General features: G+C 39.6%; 1 protein-coding gene across 6 annotated transcripts in view; it reads left to right on the top strand.

The window, feature by feature from the left end:
• The window catches only part of LOC117298266 (protein unc-80 homolog), a 123,862-nt gene that overhangs the window by 27,221 nt on the left and 78,135 nt on the right, over nucleotides 1–18,506 (top strand). For 5 of the 6 annotated variants that reach the window (XM_033781415.1, XM_033781416.1, XM_033781412.1 and 2 more), the window contains exons 4-13: nucleotides 6,225–6,404; nucleotides 10,388–10,587; nucleotides 11,384–11,529; nucleotides 12,281–12,480; nucleotides 14,134–14,267; nucleotides 15,063–15,174; nucleotides 15,693–15,889; nucleotides 16,747–16,968; nucleotides 17,352–17,487; nucleotides 18,069–18,371. In XM_033781415.1, the coding sequence (XP_033637306.1) occupies nucleotides 6,225–6,404; nucleotides 10,388–10,587; nucleotides 11,384–11,529; nucleotides 12,281–12,480; nucleotides 14,134–14,267; nucleotides 15,063–15,174; nucleotides 15,693–15,889; nucleotides 16,747–16,968; nucleotides 17,352–17,487; nucleotides 18,069–18,371 (1,830 nt within the window). The remainder of the gene's footprint in view (nucleotides 1–6,224; nucleotides 6,405–10,387; nucleotides 10,588–11,383; nucleotides 11,530–12,280; nucleotides 12,481–14,133; nucleotides 14,268–15,062; nucleotides 15,175–15,692; nucleotides 15,890–16,746; nucleotides 16,969–17,351; nucleotides 17,488–18,068; nucleotides 18,372–18,506) is intronic. The other variant, XM_033781413.1, reaches the window with a different exon arrangement.

Below are 18,506 nucleotides of genomic sequence, written 5' to 3'. Positions count from 1 at the left end.
AACCCATTTTCAGTCTAGATGGCATTTGCACAGAGTTGTTTTTGTGGTTGGGGAAAAATCATGCAGGATGGGAAATTAATTTACCCATCCAAGAAGAAAACGAACACACTTGCTCCTTTAAGAGTGTAATGATGATGTGATGGAGTCATCTTGCAGCATCAAGGCTCCTCCTCAAGGAACTCTCCGTGGTCTTATACTGATCACTGGATGTCTTAAGTGGACATTCCTCTGCAAGGGGTCGTCTTAGAAGCTTGTGACTCACATAATTGCTGACATATTTTGAAGGGATAAGCTCAGATGGTTGGGGTTGTACATACCTCAGATGTTACACATGAGCTGTGTAATCTAGTGTCTTCTATCTGCATAAGTACAAGAATTACTGCTATGGACTTTTGCCTATAGAAATTAGAATTGGTCCCTTGCTCTATGGTGGCACAAAGAAATAGGGCTCGATAATTTTTAAATATTTTTTTAAATTATTTTTTTTTTGGGGGGGGGGGATGCGCGGCTGGAATAAGTTTTGAAAAATAAGTACTTTGACTGCTCGCTTCATTTTGATGTTAAAAAATAACTTGATAAAAATTTTTTTTTTCAGAAACAGTGTCTACAAAATTTGTATAGGTCTAAAATATATCTTGCACAACACAAGTAAACTTTTAGGTAAAGTAAGGATATTATGTTTGTATTGATCTTCGCATACATGTATAATGTACAGTTAAAACTAGCACAGTGATGGGCCTATAGCTTGATCATATTTTTTTTTATTTTTATAAATATGTTTTTTCTAATTGCAATTCTACTTAGCATTTATGAATTTAGTTTTTCTACAGGTAAATTTAAAGATTAATTTATTAGTTTTATTTCTCTCTTTCCTGTAATTGGTCTTTCGTCCGCTGTTGGTTTGGACAATCAAATACAATACGAAGTAGAATAAAGACAATATGGTAGAAGAATCAAGAAAGACAGTTCTCTAAGAACAAACTCTACCTGGCAAGTAGATACACACATGGTGTTACAGCAAACCAAATATATATTGATACCTCACCATGCAATGCCTCAAATCCTAACAATACAATACAAAATTGGATTCAACAGAGACAGGTGTTCATAGAAAGGTTGCCCTACAGAAAGGCCTGTGTGTGATAGGCAGGCCAGATGTAAATTTTATCTAATCTTTGTTTATTTAGTCATATCTTGAATCAGTATCAACACAGAAATTCTGTCAGCTTCTGTTTTCAACATATGAAATGATAAAGGTTTCAAACTGTAAATGATCTGATAATGGTTCATAAACATTAATTAAAGGCAGTGGACACTATTGGTAATTACTCAAAATAATTATTAGCATAAACCTTTCTTGGTGACGAGTAACAGGTTTGTTATTTTATGTATATGTTGAGATACACCAACTGTGAAGGCTAGTCTTTGACAATTACCAATAGTGTCCAGTGTCTTTAAACCAACCAGTGCACTCCTGTAGTATTCACCATATTTCAAAAGGTTAAAGACCGTATCCTAATTGGCCTCTACAGCTACGGCTACGGCTGTTGCTAAGGGCGTTTCTAAGTACGTCCTATACCTCAACGCATGATGACGCAGAAATCTAGCTGTAGCTCTAGCAGTAGCCGCCAATTAAGACACAGCCTGAGCATGTTTTCACACAAGCAGGTACATATTTTTTTTTCACTAGCTGGCTGATTAGACCAGAGAAGCAAGTATGACTCTGTATGGTGCCTTACTCTGATGTAACACCTACATGGCACTGGTTGATAAATCATTCACATAGGTAGCGCCCCAACTAGCCATAGCTGGTACGCCAATCAGTTATTAGACTTGTGGACAAGTCGTTAATGTCTGTCGTGGTGATAGCATTCCGAATCTCTATTCCGAATCTCCCCGCGATTCCCGCTGTATTCTCGCGAGACTGCTGGCCCCGTAGACTACTGCTCTCACGACTACGTTCCTATTGGGGAGTAGAAGTCGGAAACCAGCAGTTCGCGCGAGAGCAACGATCTCGCGAGAGCAGTCTTCAATCGCAGAAACCTGAATCATTACGACACCGCCACAACTAGACTATCTCATCACGGCAGACAATTAACGACTTGTCCACAAGTCTAATCAGCAATACATGTTGCTCACAGACTGCATGGCCAGCATCATTTATTATTCACAAAATCTCTTAAAGGCCCTGGGCACTAATGGTAATTACTCAAAATAATTGTTCGCATAAAAACTGACTTGGTTCAACGAGCAATGGAGAGCTGTTGAAAGTATAACATATTTTGTTAAACGGCTACCTCTGAAGTAACATAGTTTCTGTGGAAGAGGTAAATTCTCACTCAAATATTAAAAGACTTCAGGGGTCGATTTCACAAAGAGTTTAGGACTAGTCCTAGGAGATATACAAATTGCATGGATAGTCCTAAGTTAGGCAAGTAACTGGTCTTAACTCGAGATAAGACTAGTCCTAACTCTTTGTGAAATCAACCCCAGGCCTGAAGCCTTTTATTTGGGCCTGAAGCCATTTAATCAGCATCTGAAAGCGCATAAATTTGTGTAACAAGGGTGTTTCATCTTTAATTATTCTCTTGCAACTCAAATCAACGACCAATTGAGTCCAATTTTTCACAGATTTGTAAATCTTATGTATATTTGTATAAAAGTGGAGTGCTGATATGAACTGTAAGAGCTGTCAGATCAAGCCCTACCATAATTTTCTTGTAGTCAATAATTAATGAAAACTACCAGCAAATACTACAGGTAGGTCCCCATTACTAAACCATACACAATATTTTTATCAGTAATAACATTTGTTTCTAGTTCTCTAAAACTATGAAATAGGGAAACCACAGGGGACTGGGTAAATTTTTAATGACTTTAAAGGCAGTGGGCACTATTGGTAATTACTCAAAATAATTATTAGCATGAAACCTTACTTGGTGACGAGTAATGGGAAGAGGTTGATAGTAAAAAACATTGTGAGAAACAGCTCCCTCTGAAGTGACGTAGTTTTCGAGAAAGAAGTAATTTTCAACAAATTTGATTTTGAGACCTCAAGTTTAGAATTTGAGGTCTCGAAATCAAGCATCTGAAAGCACACAACTTCGTGTGACAAGGGTGTTTTTTTTCTTTCATTATTATCTCGCAGCTTCGACAACCATTTTAGCTCAAATTTTCACAGCTTTGTTATTTTATGCATATGTTGAGATACACCAAGTGAGAAGATTAGTCTTTGACAATAACCAATAGTGTCCAGGTCTTTAAAGAGTGACTTGGCGGGACTTTAACCTGCCGCTCTCAAATAACTAAAACATGTAATGCACAAAAACTCATCAGTACAATACACTTTTTGCAGACTAACACGCCGGCCATTTTATGGAGTCAAAAACTTGACTCCACAAAATGGGGTGCTGTGTTAGTTCACTACATATAATGAAAACCGTGCACTTTCGAGGCATTTTTGTGTGGATAATTATATTCTACTGATGGGAACGTGACATTGCGTGTTTTTTTTACCTCGTCCACTAACACGGTCGACCATTTATTGGAAGCAAATTTTTGACTCCCATAAAGAGCCTACCGTGTTAGTTCCCGAAGTAAAAGGAAAAACCACGCAATTATGAGGCAAATTCGTTTTAAAATAACGTTTTCTGGAAGATATCCTCTTTAAAAAAAATATTGTTTTTTAACGATATTTTGATAATTTCAAAACCAACACCAGCATTGGCGATATTATTTTCAATATCGTATCGTGACGATATTCTCGTCTCCTAAAAGATCCATGTCATATTGTAAGATAAAGTTTTTTGCAGGTTGTCACATTGCCAGCAGTGACATCAATCCCTGGATTCAACCTGTCTTCTCAAACCCAGGGTTTAAGTACAGGAGAAAAAAAAACGGATTTTAACGATCCTCTCTTCAAGTGCAGAACTGCATACATGACACATCTTTTCACAATGTATCAAATAATTTGTCATCTCTTAAAAGATCTATGTCATATTTCCAGTTAAAGGCACTGGATACCTTTGGTAGTTGTCAACGACCAGTATTCTCACTTGGTGTATCCAAACATAATGCATAAAATAACAAACTGTGAAAATTTTGGCTCAAATTTGCAAGATAATAATGAAAGAAAAAACACCCTTGTTGCATTACTTTGTGTTCTTTCATCAGTATGCATAATAAAAGGCTTCAGCTGAAATCTTGTATTGAGTGTGAAATTTCCTCTTTCTCAAAACTACATTACTTCAGAGGGAGCCGTTTCTCACAATGTTTTATACTATCAACAGCTCCCCATTGCTCGTTACCAAAGTAAGTTTTTATATTAACAATTAATAGTGTCCTGTGCATTTTAGGTTTTTTTTTACCTTTAAAGTTTTTAAGAAAGAATTAATTTCTCACTAGAATATTTGAATTGAATTAGAGACCTCAGATGATGTCTCAAATTCAATGTATCTGAAAGCAAATAACTTGTGCGACAAAGGTGTTTTTCCTTCCATTATTCTCTCACAAGTTCGACGACCAATTGAGTCCAAATGGTCACAGGTTTGTTATTTGTGCATTTGTTGTGACACACAATCAAGTGAGAAAAATGGTCTTTGACAATTACCAAAGGTGTCCAGTGCCTTTAAGTTAAAATGTTGCCATCGTCGACATCAATCCCTGGGTTCAGAACCTGTCTTCTCCTAGAGTCCTACCCAGCCTGTGTACACACAAAAACCTCTCTCTCTCCAGCCAGCTAGGGCAGCTCCATATTTCATACAGACCAATCAATAATAGAAATCAATAATCAACGCTTGACTTCCTAAATGGAGGTGTGGACAACAAAGCAAGGCTAATTGATGTCTGCTCTTAAGAAATTAAACGTTCCGTGAATAATTAAAACACCTCGGCAATGATGGGGGTGGTACGTTAATTTCCTACTTGCATATTTTCTGAGACGGTAAACTGCGACGTGTAATGAGATTGTGATGTTGCGTTGTTCATTATTAATTTAATACAATCGCTGTTTAGAAGCCACTTGACCGCATTTGTGTGCGAACTCTATAGTAGCTGTTTTAACGAGATTAGAGATGGCATGAAAAGTTAATTAAATTGTCATCTTGTAGTTGAGGATGAGGCAGAGGATATATGAACCCAAATCAAAGAGATCTTTTTAATAGATGTTAAATTTATATAATGAACCAAAAACATAAAGCTCTTTTAAATGCAGTGGACACTATTGGTAATTAGTCAAAATAATTATTAGCATAAAACCTTACTTGGTAGCGAGTAATGGGGAGAGGTTGATAGTATAAAACATTGTGAGAAACGGCTCCCTCTGAAGTGACATAGTTTTCGAGAAAGAAGTAATTTTCCACGAATTTGATTTTGAGACCTCAGATTTAGAATTTGAGGTCTCGAAATCAACCATCTAACTGCACACAAATTTGTGTAACAAGGGTGTTTTTTTCTTTCATTATTATCTCACAACTGCGACCACCAATTGAGCTCAAATTTTCACAGGTTTGTTATTTTATGCACATGTTGAGATACACCAATTACCAATAGTGTCCACTATCTTTAAACTGATATAATGAACCAAAAACATAAAGCTCTTTGTAATAAATTATTCATCTTGGTGGTCTAGTTTACTGTAAGACATCGGATAGCATGGAGCTGTCACTTTGTGCCAAAAATGTGAATTTCAAGAAAATCAGAAAATGCCTGGCAACACTGCAAAAAAATGATTTTGTTTTTGTTTCCCCAAGCAAATTTTGTAATACTTCACCAGTCCAGTGTCCCATCTCAACTCTTATGTGGTCGAAATTGTGGTATAAAAATAGCTACATATAAAAAATGCCAGCATGATGTGAATGTAAGCCGACAAGCCACACTTGCAAGAGCATACATAAATGTGTACCTGTAATGCCAGAAAACCTGCAGTGCAGGATATTTACATAATTGACCTACAATTGAGATATTTTTTTTTTATTGTCACAACTCATTTTTAGGTTTACTTTTTGAACTGTTTGTGTCCCCTTATACATTTTTTTTTGTAAGTTTGTGATTATTTATTGTACTTAAATAAGAGTAACAAAACATAAAAATTAATGGATTGTAATTTCTTATGCACCATAACTTATTGTTGTAAAAGCCGATATGAATTTCTGTGGATAATAAAGTGAATTTGAAATTGAACTTTATTTTGAATACCCGTTTATATGAATCTTTTTGTACACCAGGAGACAAGTTACGGCTGATGGGACAGCAGTGCCTGAATCGCATGTTCAAGATCGACCCATCACAATTCCGCCGTTATCTTCGCTTCATGATCAGCACGCATCCACTGGAGAACATTCTGGATTTCTTGCATGCGTTGCTAGGATTCTGTGAAGACCCAGTCAGGATACCCCACCGGCCTGGTGAGTAGATGGCGTAAGATGGTCATAGGGGGCAAGCATGAGTGGGAGGATGGGGGCTTGGGGGATTTTGACCAAAAGTGATGCTTTTATTAGAGCTCAACTTTAATTGGCTGAGAAACTGCAAATGGAATAGTATTGAGGTCTTTTGAGTATGGTATGCAATAAGATAAGCAGGTAAACTCTGACTCTGAAGGGCAAGGCATGCAGGACTTATTCCTTAATAAGGGGCACCTCTACATTATGTGGGAGTGTTAAGGGGCGCCAAGGCATTTGCAAGGGATGTCAAACAATTGGAAGGGGCTAGGTTGCTTATCTTGCCAAGATGACCTTACATTTAATTTTGAAGTGCTCATATAGTCCGGCACTACATTTTCATGGTAGTTAAACAAAGTTGACATATATATATCAGGCTTGGCATTACGTGGAGGCCATTGCCCCCGTTGCCCCTACCTTGACCTTTGTTTGTGCCCCTTCAAAAGTTTCCAACAAAGTTTCAAAATGGAAGTGCCCTTTTGAAAAATGAAAAGACTTGGGACAAATTCCAGTGTGAGCTGTGGCTTGTTTCTTCATGCTGAAGAATGTTGACGTTTTTGATCAGTTAGGACTTGAACCAAAATATGTCTAATAAAGCCCTTGTCTTGCTGCATATATATGATTCCCTGGAAATAAAACCCCCAAGAAATTTCTGGGATTAGACCCCAGGAATTACCTGGGGAATTTCAACCTCCCCTGCCGTCCTGTGTTCCTTTCACACTGAACTAAATGTTAACCCTGGTGTTATCCCTTGTGGGTTCCTTACCGAGACAGGCTGGTAAAATTTTCTGGGAATTTTGCCTGTATGAAAATTCTAACCAAATTTTCCCAGGGAAGTTTCTGAGAAATTGACCTGGTGTGAAAAGGGGTTAGAGTATGTATGGGAGAGATTAGAGCAAATATTCTCTCTTGCCAGTATATACATGCATGCACTAAACCTTGTACATGTAAGTACCTTGCCGTATGTTCATCTGCCCATTAGACTAATTCCTTTAAAGCCATTATACACTTTCGGTACAGAAAGAAGAAAAAAAATGTTCACAGATTTACAAATAATTTACAGGGTTCACAGAAGGTGATGGTGAAAGACTTCTCTTGAAATATTGTTCCATGAAATGCTTTACTTTTTTAGAAAACAATAAAACAATATCAATTCTCGATAGCGAGAATTATGGATTTATTTTTAAACACATGTCATGACACGGCAAAACGCACGGAAACAAGAGTGGGTTTTCCCGTTATTTTCTCACCACTACAATGACCGATTGAGCCTAAATTTTCACAGGTTTGTTTTATTTATATATAAGTTGTGATACACGAAGTGTGGGACTTGGACAATACTGTTTACCGAAAGTGTATAATGGCTTTAAATGTGCCACAGTCTTCAAACATTCTCACTTCAAACATTCTCGACTGAATCAACTGTTCAACAACTAACAACTAAGCACAACTAAATAGTGCTTAGTAGGAATTGTCCAGCTTTACAATTTGCTGTTGATGTGTGTTCACTACACGTGGAAGTTTAGCAAATAATTTGTTGAGACATTTTTGAGGGAATTTTCCCAACATAATCAATTACAGTTCTCATTTCTGATGGATTTTGATAGGTTGAAGTTTCATTCGTTATGAAATAAATTAGTTTAATTTTTAGTTTTAATCTAATTTACTCAAAACTGAAAGGAAAAGTGGTGGCAGGAAGCGGAAATCTTCCCGCAAGGGTTGTGGGTTTTTTGGGGTGTTTTTTTTATAAATACAAAAGTTTATTTTTGGGGGCAGCAATTTTTTTAATTTGTTTCCCGAAACACAATTTTTGAAACACAATTTCTTTTGCGCCAATTCTGTAGTCAAAGTATTAGTAGGTGGGCCTCCCCGCTTTCTTTTTTAAAGCCGTTATACACTTTCGGTAAACAGTATTGTCCAAGTCCCGAACTTCGTGTATCACAACTTATATATAAAATAACAAACCTGTGAAAATTTAGGCTCAATCGGTCATCGGAGTCGGGAGAAAATAACGGGAAAACCCACTCTTGTTTCCGCACGTTTCGCCGTGTCATGACATGTTGTAAAATAAATCCGTCAGTCTCGCTATCGAGAATTGATACTGTTTGAATGTTTTCTCAAAAAGTAAAGCATTTCATGGAATAATATTTCAAGAGAAGTCTTTCACCATTACCTTCTGTAAACCCTGTAAATTATTTGTAAATCTGTGATCTTTTTCCTCCGTACCGAAAGTGTGTAATGGCTTTAACACAGATAAAACACAAAAAGTTGTTCTTGGTAAAATGATACAAAAGATGTGGCAAGAGTGACCGTTACCCATTCTGCTCGTCAGTAGTTCCCCATCACGTTTTTAGAAGCATTACCTTGCATGCTTTAGTAAAGGAGGTGTACACTCTAACCTAAATCATCCTACCCATAGAATTCATTCAAACAAGGCATACTCAAGACCAACCTTTTGCTTTAAAAGGTACTGGGCACTGTTGGTAAATACTCAAAATAATTGTAAGCATAAAAACTTACTTGATAACGATCAATGGAGAGCTGTTGATAGTATGTTAGAAACAGCTCCCTCTGAAGTAACGTAGTTTTCGAGAAAGAAGTAATTTTCTACTTAAAAATTGAATTTGATTTCAAGACCTCAAAACAAGATTTTGAGGTCTCAAAATCAAGCATCTGAAAGCACACAACTTCGTGTGACAAGGGTGTTTTTTCTTCCATTTTTATCTCGCAACTTTGACAACCAACTGAGTTAAAATTTTCACAGGTTTGCTATTATGCATGTTGAGATACACCAAGTGAGAAGACTGGTCTTTGACAATTACCACTGTCCAGTGTCTTTAACCATGGTCTGCTTAGCAAAAATAAACAGGTTACCATTTACAATGGTGGTACATTGACTCACTTTACATGTACATATTTTGTTGGCTGCTTACTGTTATCCGGTAAGCATGATTTTGTTGTGCTTAGCTACTTTTTGTGCTTTAAGCTACATGTAGTAGCTGATTTGGTTTTGTGTAAAAATTACTGATAAAAGATTGAACTGGATCTTTTCATTTAGCATTCTGGTTTGCCAGGCTTTTAGCATTACTCCATTCTAAATGTTTAAAAAAACATTGGTGTAAATATTTGTTGCCATTTCTAAATGAAACCAAAACGCAATGCACTTGTTATCTTGATGCCAACTTCTAACATTTAATCCAATAATGACACAAATCAAACACATACAAAATCTTTGTAATTTTCCATTTACATCCAAAAAGATTTATAATTAAGAATATCCAAATCACCAACTGGCAATGACAAATTCGGGTAAAGATTTCCAAAATCGCCAACTGGTGACAAACCTCAGGTGTACACAGCCTTTAGATACGTATATCCCCCTGTCCCCCTGAACTATGTTCCCAGATGTTAATCCAGTGATGTTTGTTGTGCAACCCTTCTCCTCCCACTACTATCTCCGCCCACCCTTGTCTCTTTCCCCCTCTGTCTCCTCCAAACCCATGTCTACCCCAACCCCTGTCTCCCCCTTTCACTGTCTTCCCTACCCCCTATCACCCCGACCCCCAAAACCCCTACCCCCTACCCCCAAACCCTCTTACCCCTTATCCCCCTACCCCCGTCTCCCAAAACCCATGTCTCTCCAAACCCATGTTTCTCTAAACCCATGTTTCTCCAAACCCACTGTCTCCCCCTACCCCAATCCCCCAACCCCTATCCCCCAACCCCTATCCCCCAACCCCTACCCCCTATTCCCCTACCTCCCTACTCCCTACCCCATATCCTCCTACCCCTTACCCTTTCCCCCTACCCCCTAACCCTCTACCCCTCATCCCCTCTACCCCCATCCCTCTACCCCTCTACCCCCTATCCCTCTACCCCTCTACCCCTCTACCCCCCTATCCCCCCTACCCCATCTCCTCCCTACACTGTACACAATCCTGTACATGTAGGTTCTCCTTTCTACAATGCAGGTCCAAGCTCAGGTCCAAATGAAGGGATCGCTAGAGGGGGCTTCGCGACCAACTTCGGCAGTGGCGTTGCCGGGACCGGGGTACGTGGAGTGGAGGGGACCATCGTCGGTAGCATCTTCAAAGCGCTCGTCACCAGACTGGCCAACTCTAGGGAAGAGTTGAACATCCCGGAGAATTCGGTAGACATTTATTTATATATATTTATTTATTACACGCCCAACAGCGCAATTAGGGCCAATTACAGGATGGAAAGAAAACGAGAAGAAATTTTATTTTAGATGTTGGATGGAAACCCAAAATGGGGAAAACCCGCGCAATCAGGTAGGGACTGAAAACCTAATCTACATGCAAGGCTACATTCTGAGGTGAGATTTGAACCGGGGTCAACAGAGGTGAAAGGCAGGTAAAGAAACCAATGAGCCCAACTTGATCCCCAAGTTCTTCGGTTTTTACGTGAAGTTGCTGGAATCAATTTGTACCCCTGGGTGGAGAGTTATGATAAAATGCCGTGCTCAATGACATGTCAGGATTCGAACCTACATTCTGTAAATTACAGAATTTGAGTCCACTGCCTCAGCCACGACACCCCACCACAAACCATGGTATTACTGTAAATCTTGCACTTTTGTAAAAGAATCTTCGAACCAGTACCACTTTTTTCTTCAATGAACCCGAAGTCTCGACACTCCTGGGGTAATAGCTCTTTTTCTTCAGCTGCGCCACGCATCTGGAACTCTCTACCACTTAATATTAGATTTTGTCTCAGAACCACAAAATTAAAATCTCTTCTCAAACTTATCTTATTTCACTGGTTTTCAAGGACTAATTTAGTTGTGTCGTTTTGTTTTGAGTTTTTTCCTTCCTACTTTTTTTTTTATATTATTTTTTTAATAAAACGTATGTGCACATTACGTCTTTATCAAGTCTTTATTATTATTATTATTACTTTTTATGTGATGCTATGATTTCTTTCAGGCCTTGTATGGTGATGTTCGTCAGCTTCTTCACTACATCCGTGAGGCTCATGGCGGAGTGTTTAGAAGAGTGGCTCTGAGTGGACTCATTGACTCCTCGGGGAAGGGGCAAGATGAGAAAGATAAAGACAAAGCCGGCAAACAAGGGTAAGACAGGAGTTCCAAGATAATTAAGTACAAATACAAGATTCCTTTTATAGGTGCAAGTTACGTGGTTTATTATCGATAAACCCAAAAAGAGCTAAAGTGGCATCAAGAATGCATTCAGTTTCTACCTCGAAATTCACACTAGAATTAATTGCTTGAAAGGGAGACTTAAGCCAAACTTATGAAAGTAAGACTGCGATGTCTGAATTGGCGGCTGGAGTTCTACATCACTATGTGTTTAGGTATAGGACGTCTTTACCAATACCCTTAGCACTAGCCATAGCCTTACCTGCCAATTTGGATACGGCTTAAGATCCCAATTAGGTTGGTCCGAATTGGTGGCTATGGCTGCTGCTACGACCGTTGCCAGGGGTGTTGCTAAGGGTGTCCTATACTTCAATGCATGACGGCGCGGCGATCCAGTCGTAGTCGTAGCCATAGCCGCCAATTCGGATACGGCCTTAGTTAGGTATAGATTTTAATACTGCTCGGTATTTCCTCTCTGTCAGCTCCATTCCAACCTGGTGGCAATGATGTTACATGATTGTTGATTTTCCAAATTATTTTCAAATGCCCTTTGAAGACTCTTAGCAGAAAAATTCATCTTTTTAGATGTTTTATCTTGGGGTCAGATGCACAGAAATTGGTAATTGCATCAGGTTAATTTTTTTTCCAAATGAAGGTTTACTTAGCAACTGCATAGATTCAACAACATATAGAGTCCAAACTTCATGGATCCTTTTCATTTCAGTGAGACCAAGTCTGACTCTGACAGGAACATACCGGCACCACCGGGTAAAGACGGTGGGGACGGGGGAGATGTCAGTCCAGGTACCCGCCTCAGAAGGCACCTCTTCAGGAAGAAGTTCCGCAGTACAGACTGCGCCCTGGATGATGAGAGATTGGCAGAGGGAGCCGGTGGGAAGAGACGGTTCAGTGTCTTTCAGTTCGGTGAGGAATACCAGAGTAATGCATGACTTGATGGCTGCAGGGCTTGAAGGTTGGGGGACAATCGTCAATACCACAAGGCTGGGTTTTTTATAGCTGAAAGTTGTACTGAACCAGAAATTTGCTGTAGTTTCTTGAGTACCCTCACAGTTGCCTGGAAACATTCCTTACAGGGACAGCACTGTAAAGGACAACATTCCCATGTTACAAACATAGTAATCTTGAAGATGATCCCCAGTTATTACTTAACTACAGAGAAGTGTGTCTTGCTCTTTGCAATTACCCTCACAGTTGCCTGAAAACATTCCTCACAGGGACATCACTGTAAAGGACAACACTCCCATGTTACAAATATAATAATTTGGAAAATGATCCCCAGTTATTACTTAACTACAGAGAAATTTGTCTTGCTCTTTGCAAACAAAAATCCTATAGTGTTTTGGAATTGGAAACAAGCTGGACGGAACTCTACTTTTTTCATTTTTGCCACCCATTTATGAAAAAATGTCACACCCCATTAATTAGTGTGGACACAGACTCAAATACCAAAAGTGTCCATACCCCCAGTGCCTTAAAAAGCAAGATTGATCTCATTTGTATTATGGGTAAGTATACTTCAATACTTTACCGTCCCAATACTAAAACCAATGGCCTCGAGTCTGTGGTCCGTTGAAAACTTGCACGCTCTTGACTGTTTTGATGAAGTCCTACTTTACTCTGGTATTCACCCAAATCAAATGAAACTTATGTTAAATCTTAGATAAGCCATTTTTGAAGTGCGCATTTCAGGTGACAGACACTGCTAGATGTAGACCATATCTTGACATGCAGTTTGACTCCCAAAATGGACCATTATGCAGATTGTAACCGCTTGTAATGATGTCTGTGCATTTAACTTTAGCATAAAATTGTTGGTTTTACACATTTAGTTGTTGTTGAGAAAATAGAACTAGCTGTTGCAAACTGCTTACCTACCAAAAGGACCTATGTTATAAATGCAATATTCAATGGCCTGACACTTCAACCCTAGCAGAGTCTTTCTCAGAAAGACTCTGCTAGGGCCGACTGTCAGCCGTTAATTTTGTTTTGCAAATTAAAAAAAAAAAAAATTAAATAAAGAATCTTGGTTTTTGTTCTGATTCTATGCCAGTGCCAGTTAGGTACTAAGAAAGTGTCATTAAAGGCAGTGGACACTATTGGATTGTCAAAGACTAGCCTTCTCAGTTGGTGTATCTCAACATATGCATAAAATAACAAACCTGTGAAAATTTGAGGTCAATCGGTCATCGAACTTGCGAGATAATAATGAAAGAAAAAAACACCCTTATCACATGAAGTTGTGTGCGTTTAGATGCTTGATTTCGAGACCTCAAGTTCTAAATCTGAGGTCTCGAAATCAAATTCGTGGAAAATTACTTCTTTCTCGATAACTATGGCACTTCAGAGGGAGCCGTTTCTCACAATGTTTTATACCATCAACCTCTCCCCATTACTCGTCACCAAGAAAGGTTTTATACTAATAATTATTTTGAGTAATTACCAATAGTGTCCACTGCCTTTAAAATTGTTTTGAAATAATGTAGAAATAGTGTGATTTTTCGTGTGCGGATATAATGTTTTATATGGTGATTTCAGAATAAATTTACTAATTGATAGATATTTTGCGTACAGCCCAAGCTGTGACCACTTGGCGCAACCGGGCAATACGCTCAAATCTCGGCTCCGATGACGGCGCAGAGATTCCCGAACCAACAGAGACGCCCAGAGTGAAGAAGGTTCACGTCCACACTGTGAGTTCAGAAACTATTTCTTCTTTATTGCATACAGGATTTGAGGCATAGCATGGTGAGGTATCAATATATATTTGGTTTGCGGTAATAATAACAATAATAATAAAAGACTTGTAATGCGCACATATCCACCCTGCTGGGTGTTCAAGGCGCAGAAGATAACACCTTACATGTATGTGTATCTACTTGCCAGGTGGATTGTTCGGGTGTTCGGGAGACTTCTCAGTTCTGAAAAGAACTGTCCTGCTTATTAACTATTATCTGGGCAGATGGTATAGAAATAGGCTGGGACTACTACTTTAGCTTATAGGATCGTAATTTACTGTACTACCGCGGAGTCAGTTCTTGAAATGGTCTCAACGTTTCGATTAGCTTGCTCTAGTCATCGTCAGGAGACTTAAGTTATATGACTATGTAGGATACTATAGTGCAGTTTTTGATTTTGTAGGATTCCATGCCTGTAGAGTGACAAAGATTGTGGGTTCAAATCCTACCCAAGTAGTGTGCAAGTAGTATAACTCAGACAATTACTGAGTAACAGAACTTTCAGTTTTTGAGAATGCATATTTTGTAAATCACGTTTTTGAAGGATGTTAAGATGGTACCATGATAATAATGATAATAATTTGTTCTTGATATAACGTACACCATAAAATCATAAAATCTCAAAGCACTTTCGGGTCAGGAAATTACAGGAAACAAAATACAAAGATGGTCGTTACAAGAACAAAAATGTTTTAAGACATTTTCTTATTTCAATCATGTTTTCATTTTCCTGCCATTCTTTTCTTTCAGGACTCTGGCAACCTTTACTCAAGCCGCAAGAAGGTAGAGGATCACTCTTTCTTCCTCTCCAAGTTTCGCAAGAAGAGTAAACGAGACCCATCCTCAAATGAGGAAAGAGATGGTGAGAAATAAAAGCTTAATTCGATGTTAGTTTTGCTTCGCGGATAAAGAATATGATTTTTTTTTTTAAATCATTACACTGTAAGGTTAAAACTTAATTGTTTTGTTCTCCTCAATGCAAATTTAACATCTTGGTAGTCTAGTTGGTAAGACATCTGGACCCATTTCAGGGTTCTGCTTACCATAAGCAAAGAATTTGCGCTTGCGGTAAGGGAATTCTGCACCTACGACAAGCGTTATTTCATGGGTTAGCAGGGAATTTTGGCTTGTGCACGTTCGTACTCCGCGTTACCAGGCATTTTACGCTTACACAGCTAGCACAAAAAATTTGGCGCTTTCATGTAAGCGGAGAATGGTGATCGTAAGCGTAGAATTTGCCGGTAAGCAGAGCCATGAAATTGGGCTCTGCTCTGTCATGGCAAAGGTTGTGGTTTGGAATCCCACCTGAGTAAGTCACAAGTCTGATCTTACACCACACAAAGCTTCAAGTCTTAACCTCCCACCAATCAAACCCTACAGAATGTGACACACCTCGCTCGATGGAGGATGAAGAGGAAGCCGCTTCGGACTCCTTGGACCTCCCCACTGAGAAGGAGAAGAAGCCAGTGGACAGGGTAGTCATAGCCGCTGGGATGAAGAGACTTAATCTCTTGATGGACTGCTGTAATCCAGGGACAGTCCCTGATGCTGAGTTCCTGGCTGCTGCTCTAGACCTGGTAAGACAGACTCGGGCCTGACTCCGTCAAAGAGGGAATGAAGGTGATTGCCCCCTGGTCATTGCCTTGGTGCCCTTGAAATGCTCCAGTAGAAACTTAAGATGTCCTCACAGGGTGCCCCTAACCATTCCAAGGAGATGGATATGCTAAATTCATACCTAGTGGGGTTTTAAAATAATAATAGTATTAACAAACATTCAAAGGACATTCAAAAGTGCCTTTAACCAGGGGATGCAAAGCGCTGGAAAAGAACAAGAAGAGAAAGGGACATTCCCTGATGCTGAGTTCCTGGCCGCTGCTCTAGACCTGGTATTAAAGACAGACTCACAGGCCTGATACCTCACTGAGGCAACGGAGGCGATTGCCTCCATGCCCCCTGGTCATTGCCTTGGTGCCCTTGAAATGCTCCAGTAGAAACTTAAAATGTCCTCACAGGGTGCCTGTTTTACCATTCCAAGGAGAAAATGCCTTGGTGCCCTTGACCTTTCAAAAACGAAGCATACAGGCCTGCAGACTGGTATGTTATCGAATAGAGGAAAATAACTAACACTCACTGGTTTATGGATGTAAAATGTACACACAGTACTCTCCTGGAGCAATTTGTGCTCACATTCCTCATATTGTAACTACACAACCTCCTTTTTTACTTGAACCTCAGTTTGAATTTGTCAAGTTTGGACTAAGCAAGCTAAATTTCGACTCGGAATGTGTTTGACTTGATGTTTACGATGGTTTTCGAAAACTCTCCTATGCCATCTAGAGACCTGCTTCTTCAGTTCTCCTATGTATGATACAAGTTCTTGAGTTGTCATCAGAGCTTAGTTGAAATTCACAATTTGTTTTTCGTTCCTCGCCAGAATGCACCAGTGGTTGCGAGGGCAGCCTTGCTGCTAGAGTGCTGCCATTTTGTTTATCGTTGTAACCATGGTGACTGGCCTGAGTGGATGAAGAGCGGCCGTTCCTACCAGCGAGGGCGTGTCTCTAGTAATGTCTTCAGCTCTCGTACGATGGGTTCCTGCTATAGGAAGAATGCCTCGCTGCAACGGATGGCCGCCAAGATGTTCTATCTCTGGGCTGAGGTATTGTTAGTTGTCAATAGAAGCCATTTGTGATGCGATCAAGCAAAATGAGCCATTCGTCAACCCTGGACTTCAAACAATTCTATTTGTAAAAGAGCATTATCTATGCTTAAGTACTGTTAAACCCCATGTTGATACCACTTTTGGTTCAATATTTGTGAAAGTAGAAATGCCAAGAGATGTGAGAGAATAAAACTGAGAAAAGGGGTTTATAAAGTTGAGTTGTTTAAAAAAAAAAAAAAAAATACACTGTATACTCAGTACTTTCCCCGAGTCCTGTGAAAAAATATCACAGGCATATTACTGGATTCGTACCCACGACCCTTGCAATTCTAGAGCAACCAATCAAAAACAAGATTCCCGTTCGTCTTTTCCCCTTGCAGGCGATCGGAGCTCGCTTGGAGGAGATTGAACGGCAGGAGGCGAGAGACTTGACCGTGGTTATCGGTAAAGTCAAAGACGAGAGTGTCAGGAAAAGACTGAGGGAACAGGACGATCAGGAGGATTTCTTAGACGAAGGTAGGAATTTGAAAGAAATATTTAAATAAATATCAAAAAGAGAGAGTTTTTCTCTCCTGAAGATGAGCAGAGTGTACTGTATGAAACATCAAGAACACACCTAGGCTCTTTTCGGAGCTAACACTCCTCCGAAAGAGATTTTGTACATGATTGGATCCACAAGTTTACTAGTAATGGTTAATTATTATCCTATTTTCCCACACCATGCAAAGCTTCAAACAGCACTTAGAAAGTTCTGATGTTAATCGGTGGATACAGTCTAATATCACAGGCATTTTACTTGGGTGGGGTTCAGAGGTGGATTTCACAAAGAGTTAGGACTAGTCTTATCTCGAGTTAGGACCAGTTACTCGTCCTAACTTGGGACTAACCATGCAGTTTGTATATCTCCTAGCCTAACTCTTTGTGAAACCGACCCCTGGTGATTTTTAGAACCAACACTACTCAGAAAAGAAATTTTCACATAGTGTTACCGAAAACCTCACCTATTTATACTCCAACCATTCAAAGGTTCAAGTCCTCTTTATAAAAATATCATCATTGCAAACTGTTATTATTATTTATTATTTGTTTACCTCTAGCCACCGTTAACCCAACCGGCACTGCCTGCCCTCACGCCTTGAAGATGGTTGCCTGTCAGCTTCTTCTAGAAATCACATCCTTCTTACGTGAGACCTACCAGAACCTTCCGAAACCCCGTAAGGTGGACCGAGGCGGCTTCGGTCGAGCCCCAACCCGGGACTCTGAGTATCTGGAGTTGCCTTCCTCATCGGCGCCCAGCATGACGACAGTACAGCGGCAGGCTAGCGCTGGGTCAAGCGTCACGTCTAGCCCTCCCCCACCAAGGCACAGCGCGCCGCATACTGTGGTGGATAGTCCTTCTGGTAGGTTTCAACTTGAGGACCATGTACCACGAAAATCTCTTTTGGGAAGTTTTGGTTCTGAAGAGTGTTGTCAACCACTGGTCCTTCTCGGAACCACCAGTACTCAAAAGAGATTTTCCCATGGTGCTACTGCAC

This window comes from Asterias rubens, chromosome 13, assembly GCF_902459465.1.
Source record: "Asterias rubens chromosome 13, eAstRub1.3, whole genome shotgun sequence".
NCBI classification, from domain to species: Eukaryota; Metazoa; Echinodermata; class Asteroidea; order Forcipulatida; family Asteriidae; genus Asterias; species Asterias rubens.
Note: the sequence above shows the minus strand (reverse complement) of the source record. Positions and strands in the feature narration are given on the sequence as shown.